We start from the raw sequence: 17,591 nt of genomic DNA, 5'->3' as shown, positions 1-17,591 counted from the left end.
CTGTTGGTGTGACGCGGTAATCGCCGACCCAGCATGCACTGAGGGAAACGTTGGCAGCAGCGTGAAGACAAACAGCCCCCTCCGTTTAGAGCAAGTTGACCCCCTGCTGTGGGCTAACAAGCCCGTAGTAACCTCGCTCTCCACACACACACACACACACACACACACACACACACACACACACACACACACACACACACACACACACACACACACACACACATTCTCTGTTTATTTCAGCTTCTGACAAGCAGCCACACACACGGGCATGTAGACACGCCGTCTCATTCTTCCACACATGCATCCAGCTCCGAGGCTACATGTACATTTTCATTGTCAGGCATCCAAAGGAGGCAGGAAGTCTCTGCCTCCCCTGCGGGGTGGGTGACGGACAGCGTCATTGTGCTCCCTCGCGGTTTTCAGAACCACTTACTGACAGACGACGAATAAATTGGCTTCTGTCAAACTTATCGGAAAATTGAAGCTTCGGGGGGGGTGGGGGGTTGCATAAAACATTAGTTTGAGAATACCCATGGTTGGCCTGCGAAGGGGGCTGGCGGGGTCCACCTGCTTTTAAACAATGAACAAAATCACTCCCTCCGCTGGGAAATTTTCACTCAAATGTCCACAGGGTTCACGGCATAAAGAGCCCCGCAAAGATATTCGCACAAATTGTTCCGCAAAGTGTCACATTGGACCCTCAGAGTTCCCATTGGTCTCTAGACTGCGTCTCTGATACTTTTCTTGCCTGGTCTGTCAGTTCTGTTTTCAGATGACGGCTTGAACATTTCTCTGTGAGGAGTTTAAACCTTGGGTTATTATTTTTATGATCTAACCCCGCTTTAAACCACTCAGCAACCTAATCCCTGACCTTGGACTCCACGATGCTGTTTGTACTCTAAATCTCTTCAACAAATCTCTGACACCCTCCACAGTAGGGCTGCACAATTAATCACATTTGCAATATAATCGCAATAAAAAAAATGCAATTTCCAAATCGCAGAGGTCTGCAATTTCTGGCTATGTAACAATTAGTGAATCAGAAACGTCCTTTAGGTGTCAGTAATGTGTTTAAAGTGGGTTTACCTCCACATGGAAGGAAAGACAGTTGCAGCAGTTAGATAATCTAATTTTATCACTTGTTTTAGAGTTTATATAATCATACTGTTTTACCAGAAACTTTCAGGAATCTCTCCACAGCATTAAGTACCGGTCAATCAGTTTAATTTATAGACTTGCTTGTTGGTTGGATTGAAGTCCAAATCAATTAAAAGCTGTTCTCTTGAATAATATTCTGATTAATAAAAAATATTAAAAGTTCTTGTTTTAAATAGTCCTTGTTTACAAACATCTTTATCTAGAGGCCATTTTTGTTGCTTGTGGTTTAATGCAGAGAAAAGTCAAAATCAAATCGCAATTTTGGTTGAAATATATTGTAGGCAGAACGCAATCATTTCTGCTCCGCAGACGCAGCGGCTCTTTAAGCACCTAATCTGCACAGCGACGAAACAGCAATATTAATCGCAATATTAAGATAAAAAAAATCGCAATTAGATTATTTTCCAAAATCGACCAGCCCTACTCCACAGAACAAGTGGATTTGGACTGGGAGATAAATGACACGCAGGTGGACCCGGTCCTTTTGGCTGCTGAACGCAGTCGGCCGCACTGCGAGAGTAAAAGAAGGCTAAATACAAATCAATCAAATACAAATACAGCCCACGCTTGAAAATATTTAAATACTTCAAAATGTGGGATGTATTTGTGGCGGTTCTAGATCACATTTGCAGGAAGGTGTGTTTTTTTCATGGGAGCACGGAACAAAACAGCAAAACTAAAAGACAATATTTCATCGTTTAATACATTAAGTGAGCCACAAAGCCGATTGTGGCTCTGGAACTGCAGGTGGCAGACCCCTGATCTGGCAGATGAAAACTACGATGCGATCTCAACACGGCTGAAGCTGAAACGGTGAAACATCTAAAACTAAAACTGTAAAAGTAAAAAATGTACTTGGTCCAGGGTCAGTTACAGTTTCTGTGCCAGTGCATCCAATTAGAAATTCATGTGGTATCATGTCTTCAGCACAGGGGCCAGGACAGGTGCCAGGACCAGTTCTACAGGGGCACCGGCCCCTGTTGGCCCCTGTCTAGAATATTTCCTTTCACTTCACAATTATGCACTATTTTGTGTTAATCTATCACATAAACTGTACTAAAAATCCATTGAGTTTGTGTTTGGATTGTGAATAAATTCAAGGATTAATTCACTGTATTTTGATATTGAGAGTTTTATTTATTTATTTTTTTCTTAAAACATATTTTACCTTCAAAGTTTATGGCGTTCTTCACTGATTTGCATTTTTAAAGAAGCCTATTTCGAAGCAGCAAATATAATTATCGACTGTTTCTGAATTTGAAAACACCTAACACCGTCTCCTACTCTTTTTTCTGCATTTTTTTCTGTTTTGAGTCGACCGATGAGAACAATATTCTAACCTCAGCGGAGCTTGTCTCGTCTGGTTTAACACACATGAGCGCAGCTCCGGACGCGTCCACATTGTTGAGTTCAGTTGACCTAAAAAGCTCCATCAGTTGACCTGTCAGTTCACTGGGAACAATCCCCAGGCCTAACTGCATTCCTTCATAATGTATCTATTGTAACGCACGACGCTCTTCCCAACCCACCGCGCGCACACACGCGCGTTTTAAAGGGTTTGGTGTAAGGTAAACAAGGACAAAGTGATTCTAACCCCTTCCTCCAGGGTGCACATTTCGAGCAAACACCTACAGAAGGAACTCCTGATTGACTTGAACTCCCCCCCGTCCCTGCGGGGGGAGTGTCCTCTTTCTCCTCATATAAGTAGCAACCCGCCTGTCAGCTTCAGAGCATGCACGCAGAGGCGCGGTGAGCACTGACACAAAGGAGAGCGAGGAGGCTGGCAGGATTGCCTCGGATTGTGCGATAGTAACTCCTTTCCTTTTGGATTTTTCTCTTTTTTTAAAAAACGGACTGAAAAGCGTGGCGGGCTTTCTGAGGTTCAGCATGAGTTTGAAAGAGTTCCTGGAGTAATCGGACTCGCTTGCAGAGCGCGGGTTGCCCGTCAGTTTTGCCTTTGGACTGGTTGCGCACAGAAGGCGGCGATGGAGGTGCGCGTCCCGGGATGGTGCGTTCTGATCGCGCTCATGCTGCACTCTACTCGCTGCAAGGCGGCCAAGGAGCTTCAGTGCCAGGAGATCTCCGTCCCCCTGTGCAAAGGGATCGGCTACAACTACACTTACATGCCCAACCAGTTCAACCACGACACCCAGGACGAAGCCGGGCTGGAGGTGCACCAGTTCTGGCCACTGGTGGAGATCAAGTGCTCCCCGGACCTGCGCTTCTTCCTCTGCAGCATGTACACGCCGATCTGCCTGGAGGATTACAAGAAGCCGCTGCCGCCGTGCAGGAGCGTGTGTGAGCGGGCCAAGGCCGGCTGCGCGCCGCTCATGAGCCTGTACGGCTTCCCGTGGCCGGACCGGATGAGGTGCGACCAGCTGCCCGAGCAGGGTGACCAGGACACGCTGTGCATGGACTACAACCAGGGCCAAACCACCACTGCGTCCCCCGTCCTGGCCAAGCCGACCAACCGGCCGCTGAAGCCCTACACCAAGAAGAAAATCGGCTACGGCCGAGGCTTCCCGGGCAAACACAAGCCGGCCGCGTCTCCCTGCGAGATGGGCTGCTTCTGCCGTGCGCCGATGGTGCCGGTGACGGCGGAGGGCCACCCGCTGCACAACCGCGTCAAGACGGGCCAGATCACCAACTGCGCCATGCCTTGCCACAACCCGTACTTCACCCAGGAGGAGAGGACGTTCACTGCGTTCTGGATCGGCCTGTGGTCGGTGCTCTGCTTCATCTCGACTTTCGCGACCGTGGCAACTTTCCTCATAGACATGGAGAGGTTCAAGTACCCGGAGCGGCCCATCATCTTCCTCTCGGCCTGCTACATGTTCGTCTCGGTGGGATACATCGTCAGGCTGATCGCCGGACACGAGCAGGTGGCGTGCAGCAGGGAGAACGGCGCGGAGCACATCCACTACGAGACAACGGGTCCTGCGCTCTGCACCGTCGTCTTCCTGCTCATCTACTTCTTCGGCATGGCCAGCTCCATCTGGTGGGTGATCCTGTCCCTCACCTGGTTCCTGGCGGCAGGCATGAAGTGGGGCAACGAGGCCATCGCCAGTTACTCCCAGTACTTCCACCTGGCCGCCTGGCTCATCCCCAGCCTGAAGTCCATCACGGTTCTGGCGCTCAGCTCCGTGGACGGGGACTCCGTGGCTGGGATCTGCTACGTGGGGAACCAGAACCTGGACAACCTGCGGGGGTTTGTGCTCGCGCCGCTGGTCATCTACCTGTTCATCGGCACCATGTTCCTGCTGGCCGGCTTCGTCTCGCTGTTCCGCATCAGGAGCGTCATAAAGCAGGGCGGAACCAAGACCGACAAGCTGGAGCGCCTGATGATCCGGATCGGTGTTTTCACGGTGCTGTACACCGTCCCGGCCACGGTCATAGTGGCGTGCTACTTTTACGAGCAGCACAACAGGCAGACGTGGGAGATTACGCACAACTGTACGTGCGTAACGGACCGCCTCAGGCAGAGACCGGACTACGCCGTGTTCATGCTGAAGTACTTCATGTGCCTCCTGGTGGGGATCACCTCGGGGGCCTGGATCTGGTCCGGCAAGACGCTGGAGTCCTGGAGGACTTTTTGCACGCGTTGCTGCTGGGGGAGCAAAGCGTCCGCGGGCTCCATGTACAGCGACGTGAGTACCGGACTGACCTGGAGATCCGGGACAGCCAGCTCTGTCTCCTGCCCCAAACAAATGCCTCTCTCCCGGGTCTAAGCGCCGCGAGCTCTTCTGTCCTAAGACTGTAAGCTCTTTGGAAGATCTTTACGAGATAAATTATTAAACTGAGACTCCAAGATGACAGACTCGCTCTTATTTGAGTTAAAAAAAAGTTATAAAATGAGCTGAAACGCAAGCTTATTTGCCTTATCCAAAAGGAGGGGGGGGGGGGGGGGGGGGGGGTCTGACTAATTGTGTTGGGGTTGTCCATCAGCGTGTTGTAATTAGCACATTAATGAGCTCCTAATGGCTTCTCTTTAAATAATGAGCCTGTCAGCAGCAGCAGAACAATGTACCTGTCCTGAAGAATGCAGTCTTATCTGGGATTAATTGAGAGCATACAGCCAGAGCCGGCCAGAGCCATAAGCAAACTAAGATATGTGTGTGTGTGTGTGGGGGGGGGGGGGGGGGGGGGCAACTGGGGTCCAAGAGCGACCAAGACTTATACAGAATGTAGGTGAAGAACTTCAGGCCAGTTGTTAACTTCATTTTAAAAATGCTCCTGCCGTTTGTGAAGAGTAAATTAAAAATTATTTTTAAAAGGCTTTTAAAACATTTGAATTTATGGGGATTGGGGTAAGTTGAAAAGACACGATCAAAGTGAAAAAAGAAAGTCTGTATTTGATTGATTTTATGTTAGCAGTCCTAATTAAAAGTCTTAAATTCGTTGCATAGAGCTGACAACGTTACTCTGGTCTGGAGGTTAAAATGCAGCGCTGCTCCACGGTTGTCCAGCTCTAGGCCCACTTCTGATATTTCTTTCTCTGCATCCTGCATTTAACTCCGCTGTTTTATTGTCGCCAAACTAAACTGGCAGTTAAATAAATTGACTTTATATTATTTATTAAATTAATAAAATTTTTAAAATGTACCAGAATTCTCAAGCTGCAAAAAACTTTTCAGAATCTCCGGTCTTACCAGATAAAAATTTTATGTATACCACGACAGCAGCTTTGCAGAACTTATATTAAAAAGTAAAATAAGACACACGGTAAATCACTATATGCCACTCAGGAGTAACGATGCATTTGAACTTTTGCATTAGTACAGAACCAGAAAACAAACTCGTCCTAAAAGTTACGCCTCAGTAATGATAATTTAGACCCTTTCTTAGCTGCGCCTGTCTGTCAGAGTAGCGGTCACTTGTTAGTTCATCAGGTTGTGGATATGGAGCAGTCTTGGCAACCATGGACTCCAATCGTTTTACCAGTTCTGCAAAGCTCTCAGCAAAGTGAATACACATGCATTTTACAAAACTATTAAATTAGCTTGGAGCTAACAACACTTTCTAGGTGTAAAAGGTGTTCTTTAGTAAATGTAAGCCTGCCCCATTTGTCAACATGTCCATTGTTTGCTATCCCTCAGGCGGGCCCTGGTTGCATGCTACACCTGGGGCTCTTCGTCCTACTGTGAAGAACCGCTGTGTCTTAAACATCCACAACGAGAGCGCTCCGCTCGGAGCGAGGCCCGAGCTGAGCTGCGTCTCTACGCCGACCCATCAATGCCTTAAAACTGCCTCATGCGGGCTGCATCAGCACCCACACAGTGTATTTATATAATTATTGCTGTACATACCTTTGTATATTTGTATATGTAATTTCACAAGACTGTAAATATGTATGATTCCCACTTTGATAGAAGACTTTATTTTGAAAATAAAAAGAATTATAATGGAGCTTTTCACGGCTGCTTTATTGTGGAAGTTGTGTTTTTGATTTATCGTAACAATATAAACAGTGTGGTATTAATCTCATACATCTCGTACATAAACGCCGCTCTGATTACCGGAGACGCTACAGGTGGTTTTCGTTTTTTTTTTTTTATCCATTCTTTCATAATTATCATATTTAATCTGTCATTGCAACATGTGTTTAAATTAAAAGGGTCCTCTGGATGTAACGCGTCCCTGAGGGAGCAGGGGGCCGCCCCAGGATGCATTCTGGGACCAAGGGTCTTGCTCATTGACCCAGAGTGGCAGTCTGGGATTGAAACCGGCTAACTTGCAGCCTTTCCAGGAAACAAGCGCCCTGTTCTAACCACTAGGCCACCACTCCATGCTAATAGTAATAACTATTCACCTGTCTCCTATTGAAAAACCACATTTCAGAGTAAAGTGACCCCATACCCCCCCTTTTTTTTTTCTTTTACACGCTTCACGCAGGTGTGCAAATAGTTGAGGAACATACTTCTCTCTGTCCAGATTTATTGTTTGCTTTTGGTGAAATGAAAGCTTCCAAAAATAAAGAAACACACATTCTTTGCTTATTTTAGGGTGCATTAAGGAGATGGTTAAATTACTCCAAATAGGAGATATTATTTACATTGTGGCCCTTTACGCCTGAGGCATCTAATTAAGATGTCAGACAAGAGGGACAGGCTTGTAAGTGGCTGTCTGACTGCCTCTGTGGCGTGTGGAAAGGTAATTACGGCCCAAATAGTGTGTGTGGTCCGTTTATCTCCTGCAGGAAAAGACTGTCAGTCAGCCGAGCTTCAAAGTTTGGAGACGTTTTGTGGCCAAAATGAAAGACAGTGACCAGCCTAAAGAGAGCGACATAAATAAACCTGATGGGGTTCAAACTTTGAAAAAGACAACTTTTCACCACTGTAAAAGTAAAAGTTCTGACCTGTGCTGCCACCTTGTGGTACAATCGCAACCAGGTGAGGCATATTATGAGTTAGATGTAACCAACCGCTGTATGTCTGGGTGGTAAAAAAACAGGAAAGAAAGGAATGCTCAGTAAATTAAGTTCAATTCAGTTCTGTATGTTCACATCGGTTCGGTTTAAAGTAATGCTCTTATAATTTAGCTGTTCAAACATAAAATCTCATTTTAAAAAATTACCGTGTTTACGTTGAATTAAATGCATTCCAAGTCATTCGTTCACCTTTAGTCAAATCAAGTGTTAGGCAAAACTTGTTCCTATTTTATCCCATTTTAAGACATTAAAGCCTTTTGAACGCCTTGCGTCTCTTTTTGCAAACATAAATCTTAAAAGTGTGGTCCATGGTTCCATGGATCAACGTCAGCTAAACACACTGTCTCCACTGGGAAACAGAGTGGTACGGCAGCTTCCTGCCCGTTAGAGACTCCGGAGGTTCGCCTTCCAGCTGCACGACAACCATCCACATACAGGCAGAGGAATGGCTTCGAATAAAGAATATTAAAGTGTATAAGTATGTTCACAGACGCCAATCATCCAATGAATATGAAAAAAAAGTCCGTATCTAGAGGTGCAAAACTGGAAGAGACATACCGACCAAAGGCATGTAGCTCTAAGTGGAGCAAAAGGTGTTTCTCCAAAGAATTCGCCTATTATTGAGCCTGGATGCAAATGTTTCGGTTTGTAAAAGAAATGTTAAAACCATCTTTTACTATTCACCACTATCACATAAGATAGCAGCAACATACATGACTGCGACGTGTAAATAGAAAGTAAGTGCAAGTGCTTGTTTAAAAACCAATAGAAGAGACTGTCGGGTCAAGTCGTAGGTTTTTAAAATAGTTTGAAACGTCTGTTTTTGTGGTTTGTGGTTCTGTTTATATTCCTAAATCTGTCATCGAAATGTAAAGCAGGGTCGCACCTTCCGATGAGAACAAATTGCTCCGCCTGTGCTTGTTAAACTTGAGGCATGTTGCTTTCCCTTCCAGCCTTGCACATGTGTGGGCCATTCCATTGTGGCAGTGACTTGGGCATGTTTCCTCAAGCCCCCCCCCCCCCCCGCCCGTCCAAAAAGAAACCCACCGAGGAAATGGGTTGAGAGGTCATGCCTGATCCATCTCCTTCCAACATAAACAAAGCATTGACTTGTCAGCTCGGGAGGCACTCGTCTCGGACGGCTCCTGTTGGTAAAAACCCGGAGAATCCAGCTCCTTCTTCATTAGCTCCAATTAGGCTGTTTATGAATGAAGTCTCTGTGTAATGATCTAATTAGATGTCCTACAGCGATTAGCTCACAATAAATCATGTTAACATGTCTGAGTGGCTTATGTGGGCCATTAAAGGTCGCATAGCTACTGGAACGTTACAATTTCACAGAGTACACAAAGCTGGGTGGGAAGTCTTCAGCTTCCACACACAGCTATTATTGTCACGTCGCTGATTTGCAGCGCACTTTACCCTAAACCGGCCTAAGTGACAGATAACGTGATGACAGATGGTGCCGGCCTCTTTGTGCCTGAAAACCTGCAGGGATGGAGCAAAATGCTGGATGAAAAACACCTGGGGCGGGAAAATGCATCATTGGAATGATCAAATTAATGTGAAATATACAAAATGCATAAATATAGAACGTATTTTGTTATTCAAGTGAGTTCCCTGAGAATGTTTATATATAAAAGAATAACAGTTCATTTATTTCCATAATATTTTGTAGATTTTAGATAAACATAGCTACATACCCAAACACACAAAAATATATGTTTAATTATCTTTTGTTATAAAATGCGTCCCATAGAGTAAAAATGCCGCAAGCCTTAAATGTAATTTTTGTTTTTTACTGGTATTTGGCAAGTTGTATGATGTGTGTGTGCTTTATTTGCTTTAATAGGTACACGGCTGGTCAAAAAGATCATAATCTTAACCTAGAATTAATTCAAACAAATATTTACCGAAGCAGAAGTAAAATAAAAAAAATTCCTGAAGAGAGCATTGAGTAAAATTCGTTCAAATTAACAGAAATGTGAAGTGAGTACAAATAAAGAACATCTTTCCAAAATAAAAAAAGATCGGGAAAAAGAGACACTAATTTCCAAATCTCAGTTTTTCACAAAAGACAGCATTGAAACAGTTTTTCCCAGACCTACAGTAGGTGATGCTTGTAGAATGGAAGTGTAAGTAGCCTTACTTTAAAACAATGCAACCCAAAACTTAAATAAAATGTGTAGTAGTAGTAAACGGAATTTATTTTTCACAAAGTGCAACAGAGTAAATATACCTAACTAATAACCAGCTCCAGTTTTGACTCGCTGAACACAAATACATTTGTGCAATGATTGATGATCAACATCCTTCATGTGGCTGCAAGCTGTTTGACCTCATACCTCACAGAGTACATTTTGGTTTAGCTGCTAGCGCCACCATGAGGTGGATGAGCATCAAATTAGTGCCAGGATAGTGGGCTGGAATTTACTCCCATTTTGTTTCCCTTTGCAAAAGTTTATTTCTAGTTTTTAAATTTAGTTTTGTTTGAATTTCACTTTTTCATCAAGCTTAAGGGTTTTGTTGCATTGCAACTGTCTCCTGTTAGGTGAACACTTGTCATATAAATCTTATCAAAGTTGGAATTTTACTGGAAAAGAAAACAAAAATTATATAGTTTAGAAATGTTGCTTCGTTTATTAAAAACTGCATTTTTTCCTCTTTTTTTATTCAGATTTGGATGGGTGTTTTTTTTAGCTTTTGACTAAACGCTGATTTTGGTACGTTGTCTTTGGGTACTTAGATCACACATAGTGATCTTAAAGGTGCTTATTTAGTTATATTAAAATTAATCCTGGGTGGGGGTCAGTCTCTGCCTCAAGCGGAGGAGTTGAAGCATCTTGGTGTCTTGTTATCGCTTCGTCTGCAGTAAGTCGGCGGGTGTTCTGATTTACCGGCCCGTCTACGTTCCGACCCGCACCTCTGGTCATGAAGTACGGATCATGACCGAAAGAACAAAATACCGGATACAAGCGGGCGAAATTAGTTTCCTCTGGAGGGTGGCTTGCCTCATTTTTGGGCGAGGAGGAGCTCTGTAATCCGGGGGGAGCTAAAAGTAGAGCCACTGCTTCTCTGCATTGAAAGGAGTCAGTTGAGGTAATTTGGAGATCTGATCAGAAGAACCAGAACTCCCTGGAGGGGCCATAAAGGTGACTTGGACACCTCAGAATGAGCTGGAGGATGCTGGACGGAAAATCAATTCATGTCACCCTCTTGATTTTTTATTTGAATGACTGCTGGGAGAAAAAGACAACAGGCTCTGTTCATGTTTGCTTCTCTAAATGTTTCTGATACCCGTAGCAAAGAAAACTACAAATACACTGCAAAAACGGAACTAGAAATAAGTAAAATTTTCTTAAAATAAGTGTATTTGTCCTTGATTTGAGCAGGTAAATAATATGATTTGCCAATGGAATAAGATTTTTGCACCTCAAATAGGAACAATTTATCTCCATCATCTTATTTCAAGTCCAGTATATCTAGTTATCTTATTTTAGGGGTCAAAATACTCACTCCATTGGCAGATAATCTTATTTACCTGCCCAAATCAAGGATAAATACACTAACTTTAGATCCGTTTTTGCAGTGTAAAATTTACAGCAATGATTAAATTAATTCAACCTGCCATTTTTTTATACATACAGTTAAGCATATTTAAAAGAAAAATTGAAACAGGTTAGAAAGAAAAATGACCTTTGTCATCTGTAGGAAACGATCCTCTCCAGAATCGGCCACCAGGAAATATGAGAATTACTGAACATCAAACATTTTTACCCAAATTTGCTGCCTTGAACTCAAAATAGTCCTGGTTATGTGTTTTAATTTTTGATACTTTGACAGTTTTTAAAGTTTATTCATATGGACAAAAGTTGGGAAAACAAAATCAAACTGTCAATTAAAGTGACAACAAATGCTTTCGCGGGAAAACTTAAATTACACTCATCGTCTTTTCCAGCTTCAAAATGGCTTTCAATCTAAGCTCAACTGTACAAAAAAATCCCCACGGATTTAAACAAAGATGAACCCCAAATTCATTTTTTTTATTACTTCCACAACAATAACCCATAACAAGATAAAAAATGTGTAAAATCTTTCAATTTAAAGAGTTGCATTCCTTTTTACCATGACAGTAAACAGCAACAAGACTCACAGACTCTTACTCTGCTATTCTTAAAGGCTCAAGTATATGAATCTGGAGACAGAGCATTTCTGTCTCCAGACTCATATCTTCTTGGCGTTAAAACAATGAAATAACAGAAGGAAAGAAAAGATAAAGTTTTGTGTAAAAACATGAATTGTGTCCTGTACGCACTTTACTGAACTGTTTCCTGATTGTAACGGATTAAGCTTTATGGCACAAACACAAAAGGCCCAAGTTAAGGCCTGGTTGACTGATTTTTTTCCTGGTGGACAACATCCATGGAGAAGAAGATCCTGCATCTGTGTAGTTCTTCTTGTGCTTGAGACAAAAAGTTATCTTCTCCTTCCCTGTTTTCAGCTTTTTGAAGGTGTATTCATCGTTTAAGCTTCCCAGATACATAAAGCTGTGCCAAGCTGCTGATTAAACATACCTGACAACTTCTGTTTGTTAGAACTGCGGATCTGTTTAGAGATTTAGGTTTAGGAAAACCTAATGCAACATTTACAGAGAACAACCCATAGCTTCTATTTTAAAAATCTATTTTCCTGTTGCTTGAATATAGCCAGATATAACCGTATTGTCTGCAGCACAACCTATTGGTCCCTCCTGGGAAACTCTTCTGTCTCAGTTAACACAATAATTGAAAACTATTCGGTATTCATTCACACAACACTCCTCGGTTACTCCTCTGCTCCTAACATCAAAAGAAGGCAGAATGGATTTTCTCTCCTGCGCTCCAGGCACCGGGGACCACCCAGCCCTCCCGTCCTGCCATTTATCCCACCTCTCAGCCTCCCAGGCGAGGAGCGTGCTGCGTGATCGATACTTTGGATGCCTTTGACATCGTCTCTGATGTGCTGCTGTGGATGTTGATGTTGTCTTTTCCCTCCATTTTTCCAATCTCCTTCTTCGCTGACTCGTGACATCAGAGAGCGCTGCTGCATCTCAAGCTGACACAGAATTATCTCAAGCTGGGAAGAAGATTGATGTATTGACGGACAGGACATGATTCACAAATTAAGCCTTTTGTCTTAGAGTTTGACGTCTGACACGTCATTTTTTTTTTATATCATCTGTAGATGAAGATTAGAACCTGCACAGAGCTTCTTAAACCTTTAGAGAAATATTTTTTATTATTATTTTTATTGCTGCCATTTTACTCAAGTTGAGCTCAGAATGATTTTTTTTTTTCATTATGAAGGTATTTTTATTTCTTTTGTGTTAAATTTAAACATTCAGGTCTTTATTTTAAATGTGACACAAATTTACTGTCTAATATATGACACATTTCTGGTGCAAATGTTTGTTTTAAAAGTGCTTTAAAAAAGATTTGCATTGTTTGTCAGCCTTTACTGACTAACTGGCCGCTAGATGGCAGTAGAACCCCCCAATGTTCCTGCAAATGAAAATATTTAATGTGAAGGGAAGTAAAGTAACAACAACACAAAAACGGCATCAACACAAATGCAAAAAGAATAAGACCATAAGCAAATACAAAGATAACAAAAAGGAGTTGGGGAAACTAGGGAGGTTGCTGAATGAGTAACAGACATACAGCATAGATTGACTCATAACAGAATCCACAAGACTTACAAAATGTCAAAAGTTCCAACCCAAAACTAACCTCCCAGAACCAAAATCCTGAAATTTGGTTTGTCTCAACTTCTCAGCAAATGTTATCTCAAAGCACAAGAAAAACATGTCCTAATATTCAGAAATATTTAGAATTACCAAGTCGATCCAACATATTCCAGTGGGACAGTTTCAAATTCACTTACATACTTTACATTTTGATGCTAGTTGTAATAAAATGCAATCTATTTCAATCTCGGTCAAAAGTTAGCAGAGGAAGACCAGCTGATCGCATGGAGACCTGGACTTTGCAGCATTTCCTCCTCCTTGACAAGCATGTGGCGACTGTGGAAAGGAATAACTCTCTTTAAGCAGGAAGAGTCTTCCAGCTAAACCTGTATGAGCAACCATCTGTCACTTATGCATGCTAGTACATCGATTTAGAGGACAGACAAAACACAGAAGCACTAGTCCAGCAGTATTTTTGTGTTTGTTTGCTAAAAACAAAGTGAATACACAGACTTAATGCCAGCAGTCGGTGTGTTAGTGGTTTTATCATGCTGCAAAACACAGCATAATAGATAAAAGCCTGTAGCACCGTCTCTGGGGTGATGTACAGTTCATCACATCCAGATCAGATCGGCTTCTAATGGAGTGGTACTTGCACCACCAGCATCATCGTGAGAATTGTGTTGTGGTGATGTACAGTGGTAGTTTCTGAAACCCAAAAAAAAAAACACAAGTCTAACACACCAGATGAGACCAAAAGATCCCATCTATGTCTCATCTGACAAGAGCCTATTCTCCTTCCTATTTGTTGAGTACCCAACATGCCTTCTGGCAAACTACACACAGGTACATTTACAGATTACTTTTAAAAAACACTTAATTTATGGGCAGTTTTTTTTTTAAAGAAAAAGAAAACTGGTTCGAGAAGATTTTAGACCTTCTACAGTTCTGTTGTTGAATTTCCAAGGAAATTTAAGTGGACATGGAGAAAATTATGTTTTCACAATAAAGCCAGAATTAATCCATCATAAATAAACTTGCATCTCATGTGGTAATGGGATCCTTTTAATAATGCACTGTCAATTACTTTCTGACATTCATAAGTCAAAAGGCAAAGGTCTGCTTTCATGCTAAGCTGAGGATCAATCCCAGTGATAAGCAGTCCTCATGTAATCTGAGCTGTTCTGGCTTGATTCTGTCCATCTCGGGGTCTTTAGGTGGTCATGTGAAAGGTCACCGGTCAGGTCGGTGTGTCTGTGGTGCCTACAGACACTCGTTTATCCAGACAACAGCTGAACAGAGAGGCTGCGGCTCTCACTTTACTCAGACTCTCACAAACACAGAGAAACAGCCCAGGATAAATGTCACTATTGAACACAACATTAAACAATGCTTTATTCATATGCTGTATTCAGTCAGAAAGCCGGTCAGTACCTATGCATTGTTTCACTTCAGCTGATCTGACATTTTCACTGTTGTATTGCTAAATTTTACGCTAAAAGAAATTAAAGGGAACTTTGAATTCAGACAATGTTTATGGTCAACATTTGCAAATGAGATGAAGTATGAGGCCAGTGTCATGGCTTTGCTAGATTATTTTTTCCTCGTGGTAAACTATTTATCTGCTAGTAATAGTCACTTGAGGGCTTTTTGCTTTTGTTTTGGTGAGATGTGAAATGCCTTTTTTTTAAATTACTTTTTAGGCTACCTTCTATCACAGGATCACTCCTTGTCCTCTCTCTTTAAAGCCCACTAAAAATGCAAGACACTATCCAGCATTGTCCTGAGGTGTTGACCAGTGATTGTAAAGAGAAATCAACAAGCATCAACTTTAGTGCACCTGTTTCACTGATTGCCTTGTCAAGCCTCCGTGCTCCAGCCAATTGCATCAGGACCTCATTCTTCCATCCCTTAAGACTTTGCTAATAAGAAGCCCCACACATGGAACCTCCTGCTCTTAAGCTGAGCTTCAACCCTCATCCACCCCATCTCCTCCTCCACCCGGGTTCGAGTCTCAGTCTTAGAGGCCTTTTTGCGTAGAGTTTAAATGTTTCCCCAGTTTGAATGTTTCCAGTTTCCCCTACCACTAAAGACTGGTCAGGTTGGCCATTAGTGGTGGCGCGATCAGGCTAATCCTCCATCTGATCTCCGAAATTTGGTTGTATGTATAATAACAAAGCACCTTATCCTTATCCTCTGGCCTCCACCACCAGTGTCCTGACCCTGGGGGAAGACTTCACTAATCCTAATCCTAAAATGAACATCCAAGCTTCAAGCTTTCGTGTCATCTGCCGGGGTCCGAGCGCCAACAAACTTTTAATTTTTGTCAATAAATCTCTATAATTGCCTCCTTTTGTCTGTATCACTGAATTATATCACTGGCATTTTACAAAATAAAAGGAATGTAAGTGAAACTGATGAACATTAGTTAGAAGAAACAGACAAAAACAAAACAAAAAATCTGAGAAATCTCATTTCTCAAAGGGTCCTTTCATAATGGTGTTGGATTTCTTTAGGTCTCTTCTTGGGTGTTATATCGTGTCCATTTTTCCTACTTATTCACAGAAATATCTTCTGAGGGGGAAGGTAATTTGTTCCATCACAGAAATTTCCTTAACAATATTCAGCCATTGTTGTATCAAGGGAGCAGTTACCTGGTACCAATTCCTAGTTATGGCTTTTTTTCAACCAATTAAACAAACCTTAATCAAGTACACATCCTCCTTCAAAACATGTTTTTTTATGTTTCCAAGGTATATTGTCTTAAAGTCCTTTGGTATTGGGTATCCACAAATTCTTTCAATAATTTATAACATCAGCATTTTTCCAAAACAAATCTAATTTTGGACATTACCAGAACGCTTGTGCGTGATTTTCTTCTATTATTTCCACACATTCTCCAACAGGGGAGGTGAGACCTGGTTTGCTTACTCTTCATCTTGGGTGTAATGAAGAATCTGACAAGATTTTTCCTCCCAAACTCTCTCCAGAATCTGGAATTTGTTGCTGTGCCTTGATTTATACCTATATCACGTCATTCTTCGGATGTTATTTTGTTTTTCCCAGTTATTTTTTATATTTATGGTTGATGCTTATGTGTTTTCTCTTGAAGTTTTATATAACAATGCCATTTCCTTAAACTGTATTCCCTTATAGGTCTTAATCACCGAATTTAGTAGACCGATATTTGAGGGCTTTGAATCTCTCTGAGGAAATAGTCTCTGAGCTGCAGATTCTCCAGTTGATGTTTTCCTCGTAATTCTTCAAAACTCATTATCTTAGCCTCCTTAAACATAGTACAAATAGCAGTTATTCCTCTGTCCTCCCCATGTTTTAAATCCTTGATCCACCTTACCCGGTATAAAATTATTGTCATATGTAACCCAACATAACATCTTAACCTCCCATCCCGATCGGCTTTGCTTTATCTTTTCAAACCAGATGTCTGGGGTATGGAAGTTATTGGATCCAATTGGTCCTTTTGTGTCTTTCTGAGTTCATCATCCCCCAGAAACGCTTGTCGTGTGGCACCGTCAACCACCTTTTCAATGTCTTACCATTTGGCACAGTAACTGGGAATACACCATTTGATTACAGGTCGCAGTGGTGCTGCACAGTAGTTCCTCAAACGAGGGAGTCCCACTCCACCCTTTTTCCTTGATAACTGCGAGATTGAGTATCTCTTCCTTGGCCTCTTTCCATTCTAGATAAATCTGCAAATGATCTTATCACAACAATTAAATCGCTCTAGTGGGATTTTAACTGGAAGGGCCTGGAAAAGATATTAAAAAAAAGTATTTATTGAAGAATGAAGGACTTCAAATTGTTTGAAAATGGCCTTTTAACTCTTCCAAATGAATATGCAGTGACAACTGTACTTTTATTTTACCTATATGATAAGTGCTATATATGCACAGCAAAAACAGAACTAAAAATAAGTAAAATTTTCTTGAAATGATTGTATTTGTCTTTGATTTGAGTAGGTAAATTAGATTATCTGCCAATGGAACGAGTACTTTTACCCCTAAAATAAGATAGTTAGATATAATGCACTTGAAATAAGTTGATGGAGATGAGTTCTTCCTATTTTGAGTGCAAAAACCTTATTCCATTGGAAGATTATCTTATTTGCCTGCTCAAATAAAGTACAAATACTCTCATTTCAATAATATTTTAAATTATATTTAGTTTTTGCAGTGTCTGTATGTGTTCTGAAAACCTGCAAATGCTTCATACAACAAATACAGCATATCAAGAAGCTCTGATTGTTAAAAAGAAGTT

At 42.0% G+C, this 17,591-nt stretch overlaps 1 protein-coding gene across 1 annotated transcript; it reads left to right on the top strand.

The window, feature by feature from the left end:
* The first annotated feature begins 2,892 nt into the window (after positions 1–2,892).
* Positions 2,893–5,063, top strand: LOC105930947 (frizzled-8). The gene has a single exon (XM_012869409.3). The coding sequence runs from the start codon at positions 3,144–3,146 to the stop codon at positions 4,884–4,886; it is 1,743 nt and encodes a 580-aa protein (XP_012724863.3). The 5' UTR covers positions 2,893–3,143; the 3' UTR covers positions 4,887–5,063.
* Positions 5,064–17,591: the final 12,528 nt, after the last annotated feature.

The sequence above is a fragment of the Fundulus heteroclitus genome, chromosome 6, assembly GCF_011125445.2.
Source record: "Fundulus heteroclitus isolate FHET01 chromosome 6, MU-UCD_Fhet_4.1, whole genome shotgun sequence".
Classification (NCBI taxonomy): domain Eukaryota; kingdom Metazoa; phylum Chordata; class Actinopteri; order Cyprinodontiformes; family Fundulidae; genus Fundulus; species Fundulus heteroclitus.
The sequence above is the reverse complement of the archived record's forward strand: the minus strand, read 5'-3'. Positions and strand labels throughout refer to the sequence as shown.